The sequence below is a fragment of the Hyperolius riggenbachi genome, chromosome 6, assembly GCF_040937935.1.
Source record: "Hyperolius riggenbachi isolate aHypRig1 chromosome 6, aHypRig1.pri, whole genome shotgun sequence".
Lineage (NCBI taxonomy): Eukaryota > Metazoa > Chordata > Amphibia > Anura > Hyperoliidae > Hyperolius > Hyperolius riggenbachi.
In genome coordinates this window covers 72,311,691-72,329,772 of record NC_090651.1, presented here as the reverse complement: position 1 = coordinate 72,329,772, position 18,082 = coordinate 72,311,691, and the positions used below count along the sequence as shown (strand labels likewise).

Genomic DNA, 18,082 nt, shown 5'->3' with positions numbered 1-18,082 from the left:
CGGTCACCGCTGCTCCGTCTCCGCTCTGGTCTCCGGGTCCGGCATGCTTCACTTCCTCCTGCCCGGCAGGAAGTTTAAAGAGTAGAGCGCCCTCTACTGTTTAAACTACCTGCCGGGCAGGAGGAAGTGAAGCATGCCGGAGACCAGACCAGAGCGGAGACGGAACAGCGGTGACCGGGGGAAGTCGCATCGGCGGAGCAGGTAATGTATTGCCGCTCTATTGTGTCAGTCGCCGGGCACTCGAACGCCGCTAGCGGCGCGCTCCCTAACCGCGGGCGATCGACGGTAATTTTCCGCACGGAGCAATCGATGGGATCGGACGAAATAGATCGAAATTTAGCGTGTAGCGGGAACGATGTGACAGCAGATTCGATCCCAGTGATCGAATCTGCTGTCGATCGGCGGGGAATCGGTCTAGCGTATGGCCAGCTTTATGTGGATACTGCCCTCGGGAGAGTGAAGCTTCCGCCATTCCTCTTCATTCTTCCACTCCAGCGATGGGAGCTTGGAAGTTCCACAGAGCTTGCCTGTGCAGTAGTCACTGAGCTTGCGGAGGTCTCAGTGCTGCTGGTACAGTGAGGAGGAGAGCAACAGGGAAAATATTGATGATTTCCTGGGTCCAGCATGCATCACACAAAGTATAACTATACTCATCCTGCTCGCATGCCTTTGTTAGCAAGTAGGGATGGTCAATCAGATGATAATAATTCCAAGTCAAAGTAAATTGTATGCCAAATCTATGCAAATCTATGCAACATTGAAACAGACCAATCAATAGCAGTAGCTGCTACTGCATTTGATTAAACCATTTCTAAGCAGCATACATTTACATAAAGTTTGCTTTTTACCCGGAAGAGGAGGAGTCATGAAAGGCCCATGAAGGCAAGTCAGTTGGGGGGAAACGGCACGCAGTAACTGTAAATAAGGGTCGTGACCCACTAGCAGTGCTTCCTGTGATCTTGCTGATCACCAGCGATTGGCAGAGCACTAGGATAGTGAAAGCCTATGAGGGTGATTCTACTATAGCACTTGCGATTTGTATGAAATCCAATATGTCCTGCATGTCGCTGTTTTGAAACAAACGTGCTTGAATGAATGCAGGGAAAATTGCATACCTTCAAATCACAATGAAAATTGTTTTGAAAATGTTTATCAAATCACAAACACTAATCTAGTGGGTCCAGGCCCTAGGACTGCTCAGACTGCCTTAGGCCTGAGACCCACCTGCAATCCAAATTGCAATCGCTTAGCTTTTTTACTAGCATTTTGTAAAGTGATTTGAGCAGTAATTCCCGGTATTTTTGTAGCAATTTCAGCAACTGCAATATGTAAAATTGCTGCAAAATTGTTTTTATACAGTGATTGCAATTTTGCAAGGACCCCATACTTTGTATTGGAGTGCAAATGCTCAAAAATGCTGCAGACGGAGCAATTGCGGTTTGGCCTAATCCCAATTGTTCTAGTGGGTTCCCCTTGATTGACGTTCATTGGTAAACCTATTTTTGCAATCGCCGTTGATTGTCCACGATCCAAAAACGCTGCCAAAAGCGCTCAAGTGAGTCACAGGCTTCACTGCGGGAATAGGTAATGTTATAAGTTCCAGTGAATTCACAGTCAGGATAGTGAGAATTACCTGATCTGCAGCAGATTCCGCTGCATGTCCTGTGTGTCGGATCGTGTCCTGCTCACCTCCTGCACCTGCATCTGATGGCTGCACTTTAACCCCTCCAGCGCCTGCCCAAGAAATGGACACTGTTACTGCATCATTTTAGCACACCTTTATACATATTTATAAAAAGTCAGCAATGTTCACCAGCAGGAAACGTCAGACAGTTTATAATCCAGGCTAAGCAACATTTGCATTTCTGCAAAACAGTCCACCCGGTCTCCCAGAATGCAGCGGGCCCTAGCATCTGATAAACAAACATCCCATTGCATTATGGATGCAGGAAGAATGCTTTTCTTATAAGTGTGCGGTACTCTGTGGCATGTGCTTTAAAAAGAATCTAAACTTTTGTTGGAAAAAAAACCCTATGACATATCAGTGCTATATAAATAATGTTGTCAATTAATGTAAATTAATGTTAATAAAAAATATCTTTACATTTTACTCTGCAGCCAGCAATGATTTTTCAGACTGGGCAAATTGCAGATGTATTCAAAATAAACAGCACATTTACTGCAGCAGATTTATCAAAACCAGCGCAAAGAGAATTGGTGCAAATCTAGTGCAGAAATGCAGCAGCCACTATCCAGAGTGGCTGGATAGTGTACTGGTCAAGGGCTCTGCCTTTGACATGGGAGACCAGGGTTCAAATCCTGGCTAGGTCAAGTACCTATTCAGTAAGGAGTTCAAGGCAAGATTCCCTAACACTGCAGGGTGGCCTCTTGAGCGTGTTCTTAGTGGCTGCAGCTCTTGAGCGCTTTGAGTCCGACAGGAGAAAAGCGCTATACAAATGTTCGGATTATTATTATTATCGGATTATCATCCTTGATCTGGACATGCTCCATTTTTGCACAAGACCTATTCCAGCCAATTCTGACCCACTGTTCTGACAATGGCATACCCCAAACTTTCTTTCACAAACTCTGAACAGCTCATCTGCAGACACGCCCAGTTACCATTTTCCATTCAGGTGCAATAAAACGCCCATAAAAGTTAAGATTTACTGTAATTTGCCTGTATTAGGTTGATATACATATTTCAACCCATTAGCAGCTTCAATAGAGTTATGTGGTTTGAGATAAGTGCACTGCTTTAGACCTCAGCTGGCAGAACTTGTTGTGCTGTAAATTCTTGGAATGCTTCCATCTCTCTCTGCTAGCAGAAAATAAAGAAACAGAAAGCTGAAGTCCTCTATTACTGTCTCACACTACCCAGAGTGACAAGTGGCTATGAATACACATTACAGAAGTACTAATTAGAAGGAAGAAAATATAATAAGTAAAAAATAAAAAAAATGTGCTAAAATAAATTGGCCTGCACTTCCAAGCCTCTAAATATATAAAATGACTGCTAAAGGGCTGAAATGATTAATTTCCCCATAGTTCTATTCTACTCACAGATGTGTTTCTTTCTTGAGCTCGTTTCAGCTCTTGGCCATCAGAAAGGTGCCGTAGCAGATCATCCTCTTGCCGTCCTGGTGGAAGAAGAACATCATTGACAACCGTTTCTACTACAACATATACAGAAGTCAGCTGTGAGGGAAAAAAAATCATAGACAGAACTACGTTTTGCAGAAATACTACTAACTACTAATCACAGGCTACATTGCCATACAACATGGAAGCCAAGCCGCATGCACTGCAGGAGCAGGAGGTGCTACGCTGTGGAGGCCGAGGGACAGGCAATGAACAAACAAAACAGAAAACTACTACATTTCAATCATTGTACATGAAAATGACTTTTAAACTGATACTTAAGTGAAAATAAAATGATGAGATAATTGTATCTATCCTCCTACTTCTAAAAATGACTTTCCCCCAGTTTTGTGTTATGTACAACATAAAAAAACAAAATATTGTTCTGTCTTAGCTCAATGAAACAGTCTGCCCTGTGTCTCAGAGTGCTAAAATATATGAACTATTGACCTTTTTATCTATCCCCTACACTCAGAAGCTCAGTTCTCTGCCAGGAAAGCTGTAATTCCTTATCAGTGAAGGAGGCTATAGTCCCCACTGGAGAAAAACTGTTCCATAGCTGAATATTAACTCTTTCAGGCAGAGAAAAAAAGAAAAGCATCACAGAACATTTGTGTGCTTGGCACTGTACATACAAATTTCTATCTCATGATGTTATATGTCACTTAACCACTTAAAAGGGGTTCTGTAGGGGGGGGGGGGGGGGTCGAGGATAAAAACCGCCACTTACCTGGGGCTTCTATCAGTACTGTCCCACGCCTTCCTTCTCCGATCCGCCGTTCCCCGCCTCCGGCCCCGGTCTAGCGCGGCACGCTGTCCAACTGCGGCTGCGCGCCTGCTCGCTCCCGCCCGCGTCATCGGAAGCTTACTGCGCAGGCACAGTACAAGAAAACTTCGTACTAACCACAAGAAGATTTATGCGTGCGCAACACCAAACTTAACCCTTACAAGTCTGGCTGTGCAAATCTGGCTAAATTGGGGCAGTAAGCTTCTGATGACACAAACGGCAGCGCGCATTATTTGGCTATGACAGATGAATAATGCCCGATGCCGGCGGTGGGGAACGGCGGATCGGAGGACGGCGTGGGACATTACTGCTACATGGGGCAGATAGAAGCCCCAGGTAAGAGGCGGTTTTTATCCTCAGCTCCCCCTACAGAACCCCTTTAAAGACTCTAAAGTCTCCAGAAAATGAGGTTTTTACTTTAAAAACCTCATTAACATTAATACCCCTTTTAAAACGCAGCAGAATTGCGGCTGAAAACCCCCTCAATCACCCCAAACTCACAGGGGTACAGGGCAGGCAAAATCCACGAGTTTCTCGGCCGTGGATTTTGCTGCTGCCTCTATGCTTGTCAATCAGCGGGTATCTCCGCCTCTCCCCCGTCCCTCTCAGTGGAGGAAGACTGAAAGGGGTGGGGGAGAGGCGGCGATCCAGGCTGATTGACGCACAGAGGCAGAGCTGCACTGCCTCTATGCGGAAGGAGCCCGCAATGTACCCCCGTGAGTTTGGGGTAATTGAGGGGGTTTTCAGCCGCAGTTCTGCTGCATTTTAAGAGGGGCATTAATGTTAACCTTCCTGGGCTCGGGCTATGCCGCCGGAAGGCACCGCTCAGGCCCCGCTGGGCCGATTTGCATAATTTTTTTTTTTGCTGCACGCAGCTAGCACTTTGCTAGCTGCGTGCAGTGCCCGATCGCCGCCGCTACCCGCCGATCCGCCGCTATCCGTCGCGCCGCAGCCGCCCCCCCCCAGACCCCGTGCGCTGCCTGGCCAATCAGTGCCAGGCAGCTCTATGGGGTGGATAGGAATCCCCTTTGACGTCGGTGACGTCATCCCACCCCGTCGCCATGGCGAAGGGGGAAGCCCTCCAGGAGATCCTGTTCTTTGAACGGGATCTCCTGATCGCCGATGGCGATCGGAGGGGTTGGGGGGATGCCGCTGAGCAGCGGCAATCATGTAGCGAGACTTTGTCTCGCTACATGAAAAAAAAAAAAAATGTAAAAAAAAAGATTTGCTGCCCCCTTGCGATTTTTTTAGCAAACCGCCAGGAGGGTTAATGAAGTTTTTAAAGTAAAAACCTCATTTTCTGGAGACTTCAGAGTCTCTTTAAGTACCAGCGGTCTCTGCCCCCTTAAAGAGACCCTGAAGCAGAAAAAAAAATTATGATACAATTAATTGGTTGTGTAGTACGGGATAATTACTAGAACATTAGTAGCAAAAAAATATTCTCATAATTTTATTTTCAGTTATATAGTGTTTTTTTTTATAACACTGCATCATTCTCTAATATTTGCAGTTTACACACTAAATTCTAAATGATTTTACAAAGCAGCCCAGTGAACTATTGACCTGTCCTCTGCAGAGAAAAAGAATACAGTGACTGACAGTTTAGATAAACTTCAGAAGACAGAGCTCTCTGCTACTAAAGTCATGGAGCTCAATGGCTCTTTTGCATAGATAACAACTGGAATTCTTAACTCTTCCTGTACTGGAAACAATATTAGACTTATGTCTCTGCTTCTAATGTTTTATTTCTTAGCTGTACTACACATACAAATCATATCATAATTTTTTTTCGCTTCAGTGTCTCTTTAAAGGATACCCGAAGTGACGTGTGACATGATGAGATAGACATGGGTATGTACAGTGAAAAGCACACTAATAACTATGCTGTGTTTCTTTTTTCTTTATCTGCCTGAAAGAGTTAAAAATCAGGTATGTAAGTGGCTCAGTCCTGACTCAGACAGGAAGTGACTACAGTGTGACCCTCACTGATAAGAAATTCCAACTATAAAACACTTTACTAGCAGAAAATGTCTTCTGAGCGGAGGAAAGAGATAAAAAAGGGTCAATAGTTCATGTATTTTAGCTCTGCATACTTCAATGAATGTGTCATTGAGCAAAAACAATAGAACAGTTAAAACTTAAAAAGTAGATTTAAACATAAAATAAAACTGTGGAATATCTTAAAAAGTCATTTTTAGGAGAAGGAAGGTAGATACAATCATTTATTTTATTAGTTTTTTTTCGCTTCGGGTGTCGTTTAAGGACCAGAGACCGCTGGTACCAGACACTGCAGAATACAGACGAATTGCCGTACATAACCGCCATCCATGTCGCACAGCTTTACTGGGAGATATCCGAATAGAACTATCCTGGTATCTCCCGAATTCGGATTTGAGCAAGCCTACTCTTGACTGTGTCTATCAATGTAAGCCAATGGGAGTTGCTTACATTGATAGACAGGTTGATAGACAGGGTCAGGAGCCAATGAAATCGGCTCCTGAACTGCTCACAGGGCTCTGCTGTCATAGAGACGGCAGACCGAGTGAGCTGCGGTAAAGAGATAGCGGAGGGAGCAGCAAGTACGCGCAGCAGTGGTGAATGGAAATCTATGCCCTGGTAGCCACAACAGCATCAAAACGGCGTAGATTTCCACTAGCGTTGTCCTTATATGGTTAAGCTTCCATTTAGCAGCAGAAACCCATAATGTTATTTATAAAAAAGTAGATGTGGGTCAATAAATCCAAACTTGTCTACACTGGAACAGGCAGATGATGCTTACGTAATCTTTGGTGAAGATAGTCCATATCTCTGCGAAGACTCTCATATTCTTTCCAAATTAGCCGTTTACTGCAAAACAAAACAGCTCTTCTATTAAACAAAACCTAAAGGAATCATATCTCTGTCGTTCTAAAGCTAAACTAAGGGGGCCCGTATATTACTTGATTTATGGCACTGATATCCAGACAATTTGATCATAATAACCAAATCTGGCAGATATTGATGCCTCAACATGGCCACCTAATCAACTGATTGCTGGCCCATAACGGTCCAAACGATTTATCAGACATGCTGGAAAATCTCGGTCTCAAGGTCTCGATCAGGTGCGTGGAAGCAACAGCATTCCACTTCCTACACTGACGCCACTACTTGTGCCAGAGTCACGTGGTACAGGGCAGGCACTCACGGTGGCAATTCACAGGGTGGGGTGGGGGGTGTTTAGCCTGGCAATAGATTTAATGCTAAAATCTATTGGAACTCTGTCTGCACTGTGTGGGCAGCCCTCTGTTATCAGATTCAACCAGAAGGGTTGATCTGGTGGCAGATAGACAAATGTATGGCCACTTAAAGGAATACTATCGATTCACACGCAGCGTGTCGCCAGCACAATGTTTACCTAAGCGCTGTCTGTCAGCGCCGCTCCCCCGCATCGGCACTACCCGCCCGTGTCCCTTCCCTCCCGCTGATAGGAGGGAAGTGACGCGGGTGGGTAGCGCCGATGCGGAGGAGGCGGGGGAGCGGCGCTGACTGACAGCGCATAGGTAAACATTGTGCTGGCGACGCGCTGCGTGTCGCCAGCACTGCGGGGGGTATAGCGGCGCGCAGGGGGGGACATGGAGGCACACCATGGGGCAATGGAGGCTGGTCTTAGTGTGCACAACCAGCCTTTGTGCCCCAGTAACATAATTAAATCCCACCTCGGGTTCTCTTTAACGCACACAGCTTGCTATAATTCTGTTCTGTTACATTCCATCCCACACACAGCTTTGCATTCAGTGGGGGGTTTGGGAAGGGGACGGATGACTCACTTCTCATTGACCTCCTGAAGGACACTGGAAGTGGATCGCAGGGAGGGGCTGGATACCCGGGGGGAAGGCTCCCTCACTCTGTCCTGTAGGTGGCGCAGTTCACTAGACAGCTCTTGTCTAAGTCCTTCTACCTTCCTGTCCAGCAGAGACTCCGTCACATCTCCGCGTGCTGCTGACAGTCGCCGCACCTCCTCTGGAAGAAAAATTGTATCAAATAATTAATGGTTAGGAAAGGCTCTCCTCCTTTTGTCAGGTTCCATGAGCTCCCCTCCACAGATCTGAGCAGAGGAAATTTTGCCTAAAAGTAGTGATTAAATTGTGAGAAATATTATATAATCAAGCTGTCATTGTTTTTAGCTGTAAGTATTATAATTAGATACAGTTCACATTCTTACGACTTTTAGTTTGTATTCGGTAGTCTTTAGCCTCATACACATCAGTGTTCTCCCCAGAAATTTTTTTCAGCCGGGTGGTATGAAAAAGTAGCCAAGTGGGGCGAGATGAGAAAATACAGGGCCAGTGCTTCTCTGCACAAGTCTGCTTACGGCAGAGGAGGTGAGCTGATGACAGCCGGGTGCTCACCAAAACTAGCCGGGTGTATCACCCGGCTAAAAGAGCCTGGGGAGAACACTGCACATACTAGTTCAAACTTGGCCAATAATGACCACCTCTGCCGAGAATTCAGTGTGAGTACAGCTCTGTCTGCAGCATTGTACAGAGTATATATTGTCTTGTCACTAACGATCCCTCAGGGGAGCTCACAATCTAATCCCTACCACAGTCCATCGTAGTCTAGGGCCAATTTAGGGGGAAGCAAATTAACTTTTCTGTATGTTTTTGGGAATACTGAATTTTTTTGGAATACTGATTAAAAGCCCGGTAAATGTAATCTTTGCATATTCTTTGTAATGTATGTGATATTCTTTATTTGCCACTAACAAATATTGTTAGAGAATTAGCTTTGATAAATTACTTTCTTCATCAGGCCATAAGAACTGGATTGTAATATAGTACATACAGAGAGACAAATGAGATGTATTTGTTGTCATACTACAATGAAAAAGACCTACACAAGGTCTCTCCCACATAGGGGTCGGGCTTTGACCCTCTGGATGACAGTTTGAGGCTGAGTGCTGCACAGGTGCATCACTACTCTGAGGCAGGGGTCACACTTGTCTTTCAGTTTTCTACACTTTGCAGAAAACTGAAAGACAAGTGTGACCCCTGCCTTACAGCAGCTAATGTAATTTATAGAGAAAACTGTCAAATTGCGCAAGATGTCAGTTTTTTTTCTGCATGCGAAATCTGCATTAAAGTGTGACCTTGCTTATTGATTAACATGAGTTCTCAGTTGAAGTCAGTTTTTCTGTGCAGAAAACGCGTACGAAAGCCGGTAAGTGTGACCCCTGCCTCAAGCAATGTGTTGCTATGGAGGTGGGAGGAGAGACGAAGGCACAACGTATGATGGAATGGCAGCAGTAGTAGACTGTAAGAGGCTTCAGTCCTCTCTCATTTTCATGTCTGTTCCCACTCTGTTCTCCCAGTCCGATTATCTAATCAATAACTGGACGTTTCTGCGATGGTCACTCTGCTTATTTTGTAGAACAGATGAGCAGGAACAATGCAAGTAAGCTGGCTGGAACTCTTTAATTGTTAGACTGCAAAGAGCAGTATGTGTATACTTTACAATATATACATAAATACAGTAAACTGAAGGATTTTAAATTCTCCATGGAGATATAGGCCCGTTTCCACTAGTGCGATGCGATTCCGTACAAACGCGTGTGTATGCAAATTTTAACATGAAAACGCGTTAAAATTCGCCTGTTTGTAAGTATGCGAATTTAACCATGTCAGTGCCTGTGTGTTTTTACATAAATTTTAGGCGAAACCGTACGCGAATTTGCGTGAAAACAGGCCCATTGACTTACTTTGGTAATGCGAATCTGCATGCAGAAAACACATGCAGATTTGCTCTAGTGGAAACAGGCCCTCAAGGAAACATCATGGAAAAGAAGATAATCCAGATTTACTTACCTGGGGCTTCCTCCAGCCCCTGGAAGCTTATGTGTCCCTCGCCGCAGCTCCACTCTGAGCGGGTTGCCCGGGTCCCCTTGGTAGCAGCTGCCTCCCCGGCGAGGTCAGTGGCTACTGCGCCTGCATGACTGCAAGCCTCGCGGCCATGTGCTCACGCAGGTGCAGTAGCCACTGACCTCGCCGGGTCGGCAGCTGCTACCAAGGGGACCTGGGCGAACCGCTGAGAGTGGAGCTGCGGCGGGGGACACATAAGTAGAGATGGCCCGAACCCCCGATTTTCGGTTCACGAACCGGGTTCGCAAACTTCCAGGAAAGTTCAGTTCGCAGGAACTTTCGCGAACCGCAATAGACTTCAATGGGGAGGCGAACTCTGAAAACTAGAAAAATTTATGCTGGCCAGAAAAGTGATGGAAAAGATGTTTCAAGGGGTCTAACACCTGGAGGGGGGCATGGCGGAGTGGGATAGACGCCAAAAGTCCCGGGGAAAAGTCTGGATTTGACGTGGTAATGAAAGTAGCTCCCGCAGGAGATCGGAAGCGAGGGCAGGACCGACGAGAGCACAGGATGGCTGCTGGGGGCTTCGGGAAGCCCCAGGTAAGTGAAACGGTTTGCTTTAACTAATTACAGTTCCGCTTTAAAAATTCAGGAATCCGCCTGGAGTCCTGGACCCTGTTGGTGGTGGCGGAGAAAAGGCAGTCAAGTGGCCTGCAGGCAGAGATGCTGTGTGTGGGGACTGACTTAGTCTTTGGGCGGGCAGTAGCCCTCCGGGATCCATGCCTTATTCATTTTGATAAAGGTGAGGTACTGAACACTTTTGTGACTTAGGCGACTTCTCCTCTCAGTGACAATGCCTCCAGCTGCACTGAAGGTCCTTTCTGTCAGGACGCTTGAGGCAGGGCAAGACAGAACTTGGATGGCAAATTGGGACAGCTCTGGCCACAGGTCAAGCCTGCGCTCCCAGTAGTCCAAGGGTTCATCGCTGCTCACAGTGTCTACATCCACACTTAAGGCCAGGTAGTCGGCTACCTGCCAGCCCAGACGTTGGTGGAGGGTGGATCCGGAAGGGCTAAGGTGAGGCGTTGGACTAAAGAATATCCGCATGTCCGACATCACCATGAGATCGCTGGAGCATCCTGTCCTTGCCTGCGTGGACATGGGAGAAGGATTACTGGCAGTGGTACCTTTATTGCATTATGCTGTGACATCAACCTTAAACGCATTGTAAAGCATAGTTGCCAGCATGTTCTGCATCCTTTCTGCCTTCTGGCGAGTTGGTAACATGTCCGCCACTTTGTGCCTATACCGAGGGTCTAGTAGCGTGGCCACCCAGTACAGCTCATTCCCCTTGAGTTTTTTTATACGAGGGTCCCTCAACAGGCTGGACAGCATGAAAGACGCAATCTGCACAAAGTTGGATCCAGACGTACTATCCATCTCCTCTTGCTCTTCCTCAGTGACGTCAAGTAAGTCCTCCTCCTCCCCCCAGCCACGAACAATACCACGGGAACGTCGAGCAGCACAAGCCCCCTGCGACGCCTGCTGCGGTTGTTATTCTGCCGCCACCTCCTCCTCCTCCAAAGAAACACCTTCCTCATCATCTGAGTCTGACTCCTCTTCCCCACACGACTCATGCTCCCACCTCTGTGCTGCCGCAGGTGTGGAGGAAACATCTGATTCTGATGAAAATTGCTCCCACAACTGTTCCTGCCATAACTGTTCTTCTTTACACTCCTCCACAGCTTGATCCACCACTCTACGCACGGCACACTCCAGGAAGTAACTGTACGAGATCAAGTCACTGATGGTGCCTTCATTGCGACTCACCAGGTTGGTCACCTCCTCAAACGGCATGAGCATGCATGCATTTCGCATCAGTGTCCAGTTGTTGGGCCAGAACATCCCCATCTCTCCAGATTGTGTCCTTTTACTGTAATTGTACAGGTACTGGGTGACGGCTTTCTCCTGTTCTAGCAGGCGAGAGAACATGACCAGGGTTGAATTCCAGCAAGTCGGGCTATCACATATCAAGCGTCTCACCGGCAAGTTGTTTCTTCGCTGAATGTCCGCAAAGCGTGCCATGGCCGTATAAGTCCACCTGAAATGCCCACACAACTTCCTGGCCTGCTTCAGGACGTCCTCTAAGCCTGGGTACTTTGACACAAATCTTTGAATGACTAGATTGAGCACATGTGCCATGCAGGGTACATGTGTCAGCTTTCCCAAATTCAATGCGGAAAAGAGATTGCTGCCTTTGTCACACACCACGTTGCTGATCTCCAGCTGGTGCGGGGTCAGCCACTGATCCACCTGTTTGCTAAGAGCAGCCAGGAGAGCTGGTCCAGTGTGACTCTCCGCTTTGAGGCAAGACATGTCTAAGATGACGTGACACCGTCATACCTAGCATGCAGCATAGGCCCTGGGGAGATGGGGCTGTGTAGCTGGAGAGGAGATCGCAGCACCAGTATAGTTGAACTGCCAATCAGGGTGGCTTTTCTTTTGTGTGCTGCTTTTGCTCAGGTGCTCTTCCCATTGCAGTTTGTTCCTTTTCTCCATGTGCCTTCGTAAGGCACTTGTCCCTACGTGAGTGGTGGCATCAGCAGCTGACGTTGAAGGGCATGTTGGCTAGCTGTACATAGGTGGCGATACATGGCGCCGGACACTGCCACCAGCTGTTTCTGACGACGAGCTCCCCCTGCATCTTTCAGGAACTCATCTCTTCCTACTCCTCTCTGACTCCCCCTCTGAACTGTCCCTTTGGTCATCTTGTCTCTTAGAAACCTATGTGGGATCCGTATCATCATAATCATCCTGCCCAGCTTCGCTTGCCTCAGACACCTCCAAAACTGCACCAACAGCAGGTACTTCATCATCCTCCTCCTCACACGTTACGTCCATAGTGTCGCCGCCTAACTCAGACATATGAGGTGGTGTAACTTGCTTAGCGCCTTCATCTGGTTGTAACAATAATGGCTGTGAATCAGTTAATTCCCTACCAATTAACTCCTGTGAAGTGTCAAATGCAGCGGATGTGGTGCTTGTAGTAGCGCTGGTGGCTGCGTAAGATGAGGTGTTCTGTGCTAAATAGTCAACCACGTCCTGACAATCTTGGGAGTTGATGGGACGTGCTTTCTTCTGAGCACTGTACTTTGGGCCAGGGCCGCACGAAATCACATCAAGATGACCTCACACAGACCTGCTGGGTGGCCTTCCTCTGGGTCTGCCTCTACCTGTTTTGTCCGTTGTGTCCATATCGGGGAGGATAAAGTGAAAGGTATGCACTGACTTGACTAATACAATGTGCAGTCACACAGGTGCAGTTAACATGTATGCACGGAGTGTTATATCACACTGCGTGCACTCACGTAGGTAGGTGGGTGCACTGAACACAACAGGTAGGTATATGCAGTGATGAGGTGGGTGCACTGAACACAACAGGTAGGTATATGTAGTGATGGGTATTACAATGTGCACCTGTCACACACAGACAGGTAGCGGACAGGCACAGTGACACTGCGTGTGCTCAACTCACGTAGGTAGGTAGGTGCACTGTGAACAGGTAGGTAGGTATATGCAGTAATGGGTATTACAATGTGCACCTGTCATACACAGACAGGTAGCAGACAGGCACAGTGACACTGCGTGCGCTCAACTCACGTAGGTAGGTGGGTGCAATGTGAACAACAGGTAGGTAGGTATATGCAGTGATGGGTATTACAATGTGCAACTGTCACACACAGACAGGTAGCGGACAGGCACAGTGACACTGCGTGCGCTCAACTCACGTAGGTAGGTGGGTGCACTATGAACAACAGGTAGGTAGGTATATGTAATGGGTATTACAATGTGCACCTGTCACACACAGACAGGCAGCGGACAGGCACAGTGACACTGCGTGCGCTCAGCTCACGTAGGTAGGTGGGTGCACTGTGAACAACAGGTAGGTAGGTATATGCAGTACTGGGTATTACAATGTGCACCTGTCACACACAGAGGTAGTCGCTGAATGTGCTGGGCCTGGCAGTGGCACACACACACAGTATGAATTATCAAGGCTGTCTATGAGTAGAACAAGAACAAGATTAGCTCTCAAAGAGTTGTTGTGGGGTGCTATTTTAGCAATAAGAATCAGCAAGGAGCCATAGCAAATAGACTTCAATTGAATGTGGTCTGTTCAGCTAAAGCAGAATCGTGATTGGTTAGCGTGGTCTGCTGAATATCACACTGCAGTGCTTATTGCATTATTATAGAATAGGCACCGTCTCGCTCACCTTCCAGGCCCTGTATCCTCTGCAGATGGTGATCACGGTCTCTTTCTAGACGTCCAATCGCCTGGTGCAGGGAAGTGATCATCTGCGCAGAGAAGAGACCGTTTTTACAGAGGAACTTTAGAGAATGTATTTAAATTGCTTATTTTTTTGCAATATTCACTTCTAAATTATTTTGTCAGTGTTTCCCCATTGTAATATCTTCCATCACCCTGATTTACATTCTTCAGTTTATCTCACAAGTGGAGACATTTTTACTGCTGGCAAGGTGCATCACTATGGAATGTGTGTTTGTTGTGGGTTCCAAAGTGAGGAGAATTAACACCTGGTCTCCCAGAATGCACTGGGGCAGATGTCTGCATAACCTAATAGCCTAGGCTTAACATCACTGGAAGGGCGGGTTACATACCGATATACAGCAATACAAAGATACAAGGATTTCTGATTCTGAAACCAGAATGTGTTGCCCCAAAAGATACTGTAAATGATAACAAATCCATCTATCCAGTGGTGGCTGGATAGTGTAATGGTTAAGGGCTCTGCCTCTGACACAGGAGACCTGGGTTCAAATCTCAGCTCTGCCTGTTCAGTAAGTCAGCACCTATTCAGTAAGGAATTTTTCTTGGGCAAGTCTCCTTACACTGCTACTGCCTACTGAGTGCACTCTAGTGGCTGCCTCACAAGCGCTTTGAGTCCGACAGGAGAAAGGCGCTATACAAATACTGCCAAATACTGCCATTATTATAGATGGTTTGAGTTTACTTAGGCCCGATTCACATCTGCATTTCCAGGCAGATCCGGTCTCCGCTTCACCGGATCCGGATGGCTTAGTCCGTGGCCTGTTCACATAGTGAAAACGGATCTGATCAATGATTGATCGGATCCGATTTCACTCAGCAAATACATACCTAATCTTGTGCAGCAACCGGCGGTAGAGGCTTCCTCTTCTTCCGCTGTGATTACACAGCACGTCATGTGACTAGTCACATGACGAGCCATGTAGTCACATGACGCAGAAGATGGAAGCCTCTACCGCCGGCTGCTACGGAAGATTTGGTACATATTAACCCTCCCTCGCCCACCCACCCGGCTGCTGCACCCTCCCGTCGCTAGATTCGCGTCGTGGCATGCCCCGATCCCCTGTGGAACGGTCCGTTTCTTCACTAGTGTTAAGAAATGGTACTTTTCCCATTGCCCCCAATGCTGCAGTATTTTTGTCCGGATCCGTTCTGCCTAGCGGAAAATTAGGGCCTGCAGCATTTTTGAGATCCGGGGGCCGGAACGTATCCGTACCAACGGACGCATGTGAATGGATCCATAGTTTAACATTGTACAGTATACGTTTCGGGTACGTTCCTGCAAAAACCGCTAATGTGAACTGGGCCTTAGGGCCCTTTTCCACTAGCAATCGCAATCACAAATCACAAACGCCAGCGATTGGGATTGCGATTTTTCATTAATTCTGTTATGCGATTGCGATTTGTGATTTTCATTTGCATTGCATTATCATTGTAAAAATCGCTCCAGCAAGCGATTGCGATTTGCGATTTCCAAATCGAATCACTGTAGTGGAAAATATTTCTCGTGATTTCTATGATAAAGTAACAACTCTAGCGATTTAAAAATCACTAGCGATTTGCGATTTTGCGATTCAGCAATCATAATCGCTCTAGTGAAAAAAGGGCCCTTAAAGTGACACTAAAGTGAAAAAAAAAGTATGATGTAATGATTTGTATGTGTAGTGCTGATAATTAATAGAACATTAGTAGCAAATAAAATAGTATCATATTTGAAGGATACCCGAACTGACGTGACATGATGAGATAGACATGTGTATGTACAGTGCCTAGCACACAAATAAGTATGCTGTGTTCCTTTTTTTCTTTCTCCGTCTGAATGAGTTACGTATCAGGTATGTAAGTGGCTGACTCAGTCTGGGTATTAAAGTGAACCAGAGACAAAGCACCCTCATACATATTAATATATATATATAGTGGGAACATTAGAGAAAACACATATCCTGCTCTCGGTTTCATTCTTCACTGCTCAGCCTGCTTCTAATTAGCCCTGATAAAATCCCCGACTGAGCATGCAGTCTGGCTTTGCTCAGGAATCATTATAGCTGAGTCATTACAGCAGAGCCAGAAGGGGGCAGGCTTGGGCTTGAAAAGATATCAGAGAAGACAGTCAGCTATAATGATTCCTGAGCATAGCCAGACTGAATGCTCAGTCGGGGATTTTATCAGGGCTGGTCACACGCAGGCTGAGCAGTGAAGGATGAAGCAGAGAGCAGGGTAGGTGTTTTCTCTAATGTTCCCACTGATATATATGGTAAAATACATGAATAGTGTACTGGTTAAGGGCACTGCCTTTGACATGGGAAACCAGGGTTCGAATCCTGGCTAGGGTCAGTACCTATTCAGTAAGGAGCTCAAGGCAAGACTCCCTAACACTGCAGGGTAGCCTACTGAGCGCATCCCAGCGGCTGCAGCTCTTGAGCGCCTTGAGTCCGACAGGAGAAAAGCGCTATATAAATGTTTGGACTATTATTATTATTACTATTATTAGGGTGCTTCCGCTCTGGTTCACTTTAACCACTTAAGCCTAACTGGACGAATATATTTGTCCAGTGTTGTTGTGGAGATTGCACCACCAGTTTGCTAAAAAAAAAAAAAAAAAAAAAAAGTTATTTTCAGACTTATGATCAAACTTGGGAAAGTTTTAGCAACACTACAAGAGCCATATGTGGTATCACTTTTAAAGGACACCTGAGGCGAAACTAACCTAATGAAATAAATGATTGTATCTATCTTCCTTCCCCTAAAAAAATGACTTTTAAGATATTCCACAGTTTTATTTTATGTTTAAATCTACTTTTTAAGTTTTAACTGTTTTATTGTTTTTGTTCAATGACACATTCATTGAGTTATGCCAGAGCTAAAATCTATAAACTATTGACCCTTTTTCTGTCTTTCCTGCTTTCAGAAGCCATTTTCTGCTAGGACAGTGTTTTATAGTTGGAATTTATCAGTGAGGGACACACTGCAGTCACTTCCTGTCTGAGTCAGGACTGAGTCAGCCAGTTACATACCTGATATTTAACTCTTTCAGGCAGAGAAAGAAAAAAAGGAACACAGCATAGTTATTTGTGTGCTAGGCACTGTACATAACCAGGTCTATCTCATCATGTTACATGTCACTTCGGGTATCCTTTAACTGTGATAAGTAGTAGAATAGAGTTTAAAGAGAGTTTTAGGGTTGAGGCGCATGCCTCCTGTATTTTTCTTAGTCACAAACTGAATCAAAAGAAATTAAATTTCACATATTCTGTACCAAAATAAAAGACTTGTAAAATGAAAACAAAGTGACAGAATATAAAAGGAACAACATATATTGCTACCTTAGGAACCTGGCTTTTTAAATATGTATGCCATGAGGGTATATTACTATTATTTTTGAAAATAAGGCCTTGTAATCATTGATCGTGTACAACGAGAAAGCAAAAAACAGAAAAAAGGCACTTTTATTTCCAAATACAATATTGTCACCATACATTGTGCTAGGAACATAATCTAAATGTTGCAATAACCAGGATGGATGAGCAAATAAAATTAGTGGGTTTAACTTATAGTCAGCACTGTTTAATGTAAAGCTATAATGGATGTAAATGAAGTAATAGTTTGATTTTTAAATTTTTTCCCTTTAAAATGCATAGAAAATAAGGCGATTACGACAACAAAATTAACACACACTAAAAGCCGAATTTGTCCTGAAAAAAACAATGTATAGATCATTTAGCTGTGAAAAGGAGTAATAAAGTAATTGACAAATGAATGGGAGCGGAGCCTATATGTGAAAATTGTTCTCGGGCTGAAGTGGTTGAAGGTTATTATGCTGTTGTGTATCATTTAGAGCAGAGAAGACGTTCTGAGTTCAGGTCTGCTTAAATGGTTAAAATCTATGTTGAATGTTTTAACTGTCTCAGGTACATGATGGTAACACACATTGCTTAAACCCTTAGCAATTTAGGACGTGAATTTCACATC

The 18,082-nt window shown here is 45.6% G+C and overlaps 1 protein-coding gene across 2 annotated transcripts in view; it reads right to left on the bottom strand.

The window, feature by feature from the left end:
- The window catches only part of CCDC159 (coiled-coil domain containing 159), a 34,152-nt gene that overhangs the window by 8,514 nt on the left and 7,556 nt on the right, over positions 1-18,082 (bottom strand). For both annotated transcript variants that reach the window (XM_068242523.1, XM_068242522.1), the window contains exons 5-9: positions 14,040-14,121; positions 7,735-7,927; positions 6,708-6,775; positions 3,064-3,140; positions 1,634-1,734 (exon numbers count right to left, since the gene is read on the bottom strand). In XM_068242523.1, the coding sequence (XP_068098624.1) occupies positions 1,634-1,734; positions 3,064-3,140; positions 6,708-6,775; positions 7,735-7,927; positions 14,040-14,121 (521 nt within the window). The remainder of the gene's footprint in view (positions 1-1,633; positions 1,735-3,063; positions 3,141-6,707; positions 6,776-7,734; positions 7,928-14,039; positions 14,122-18,082) is intronic.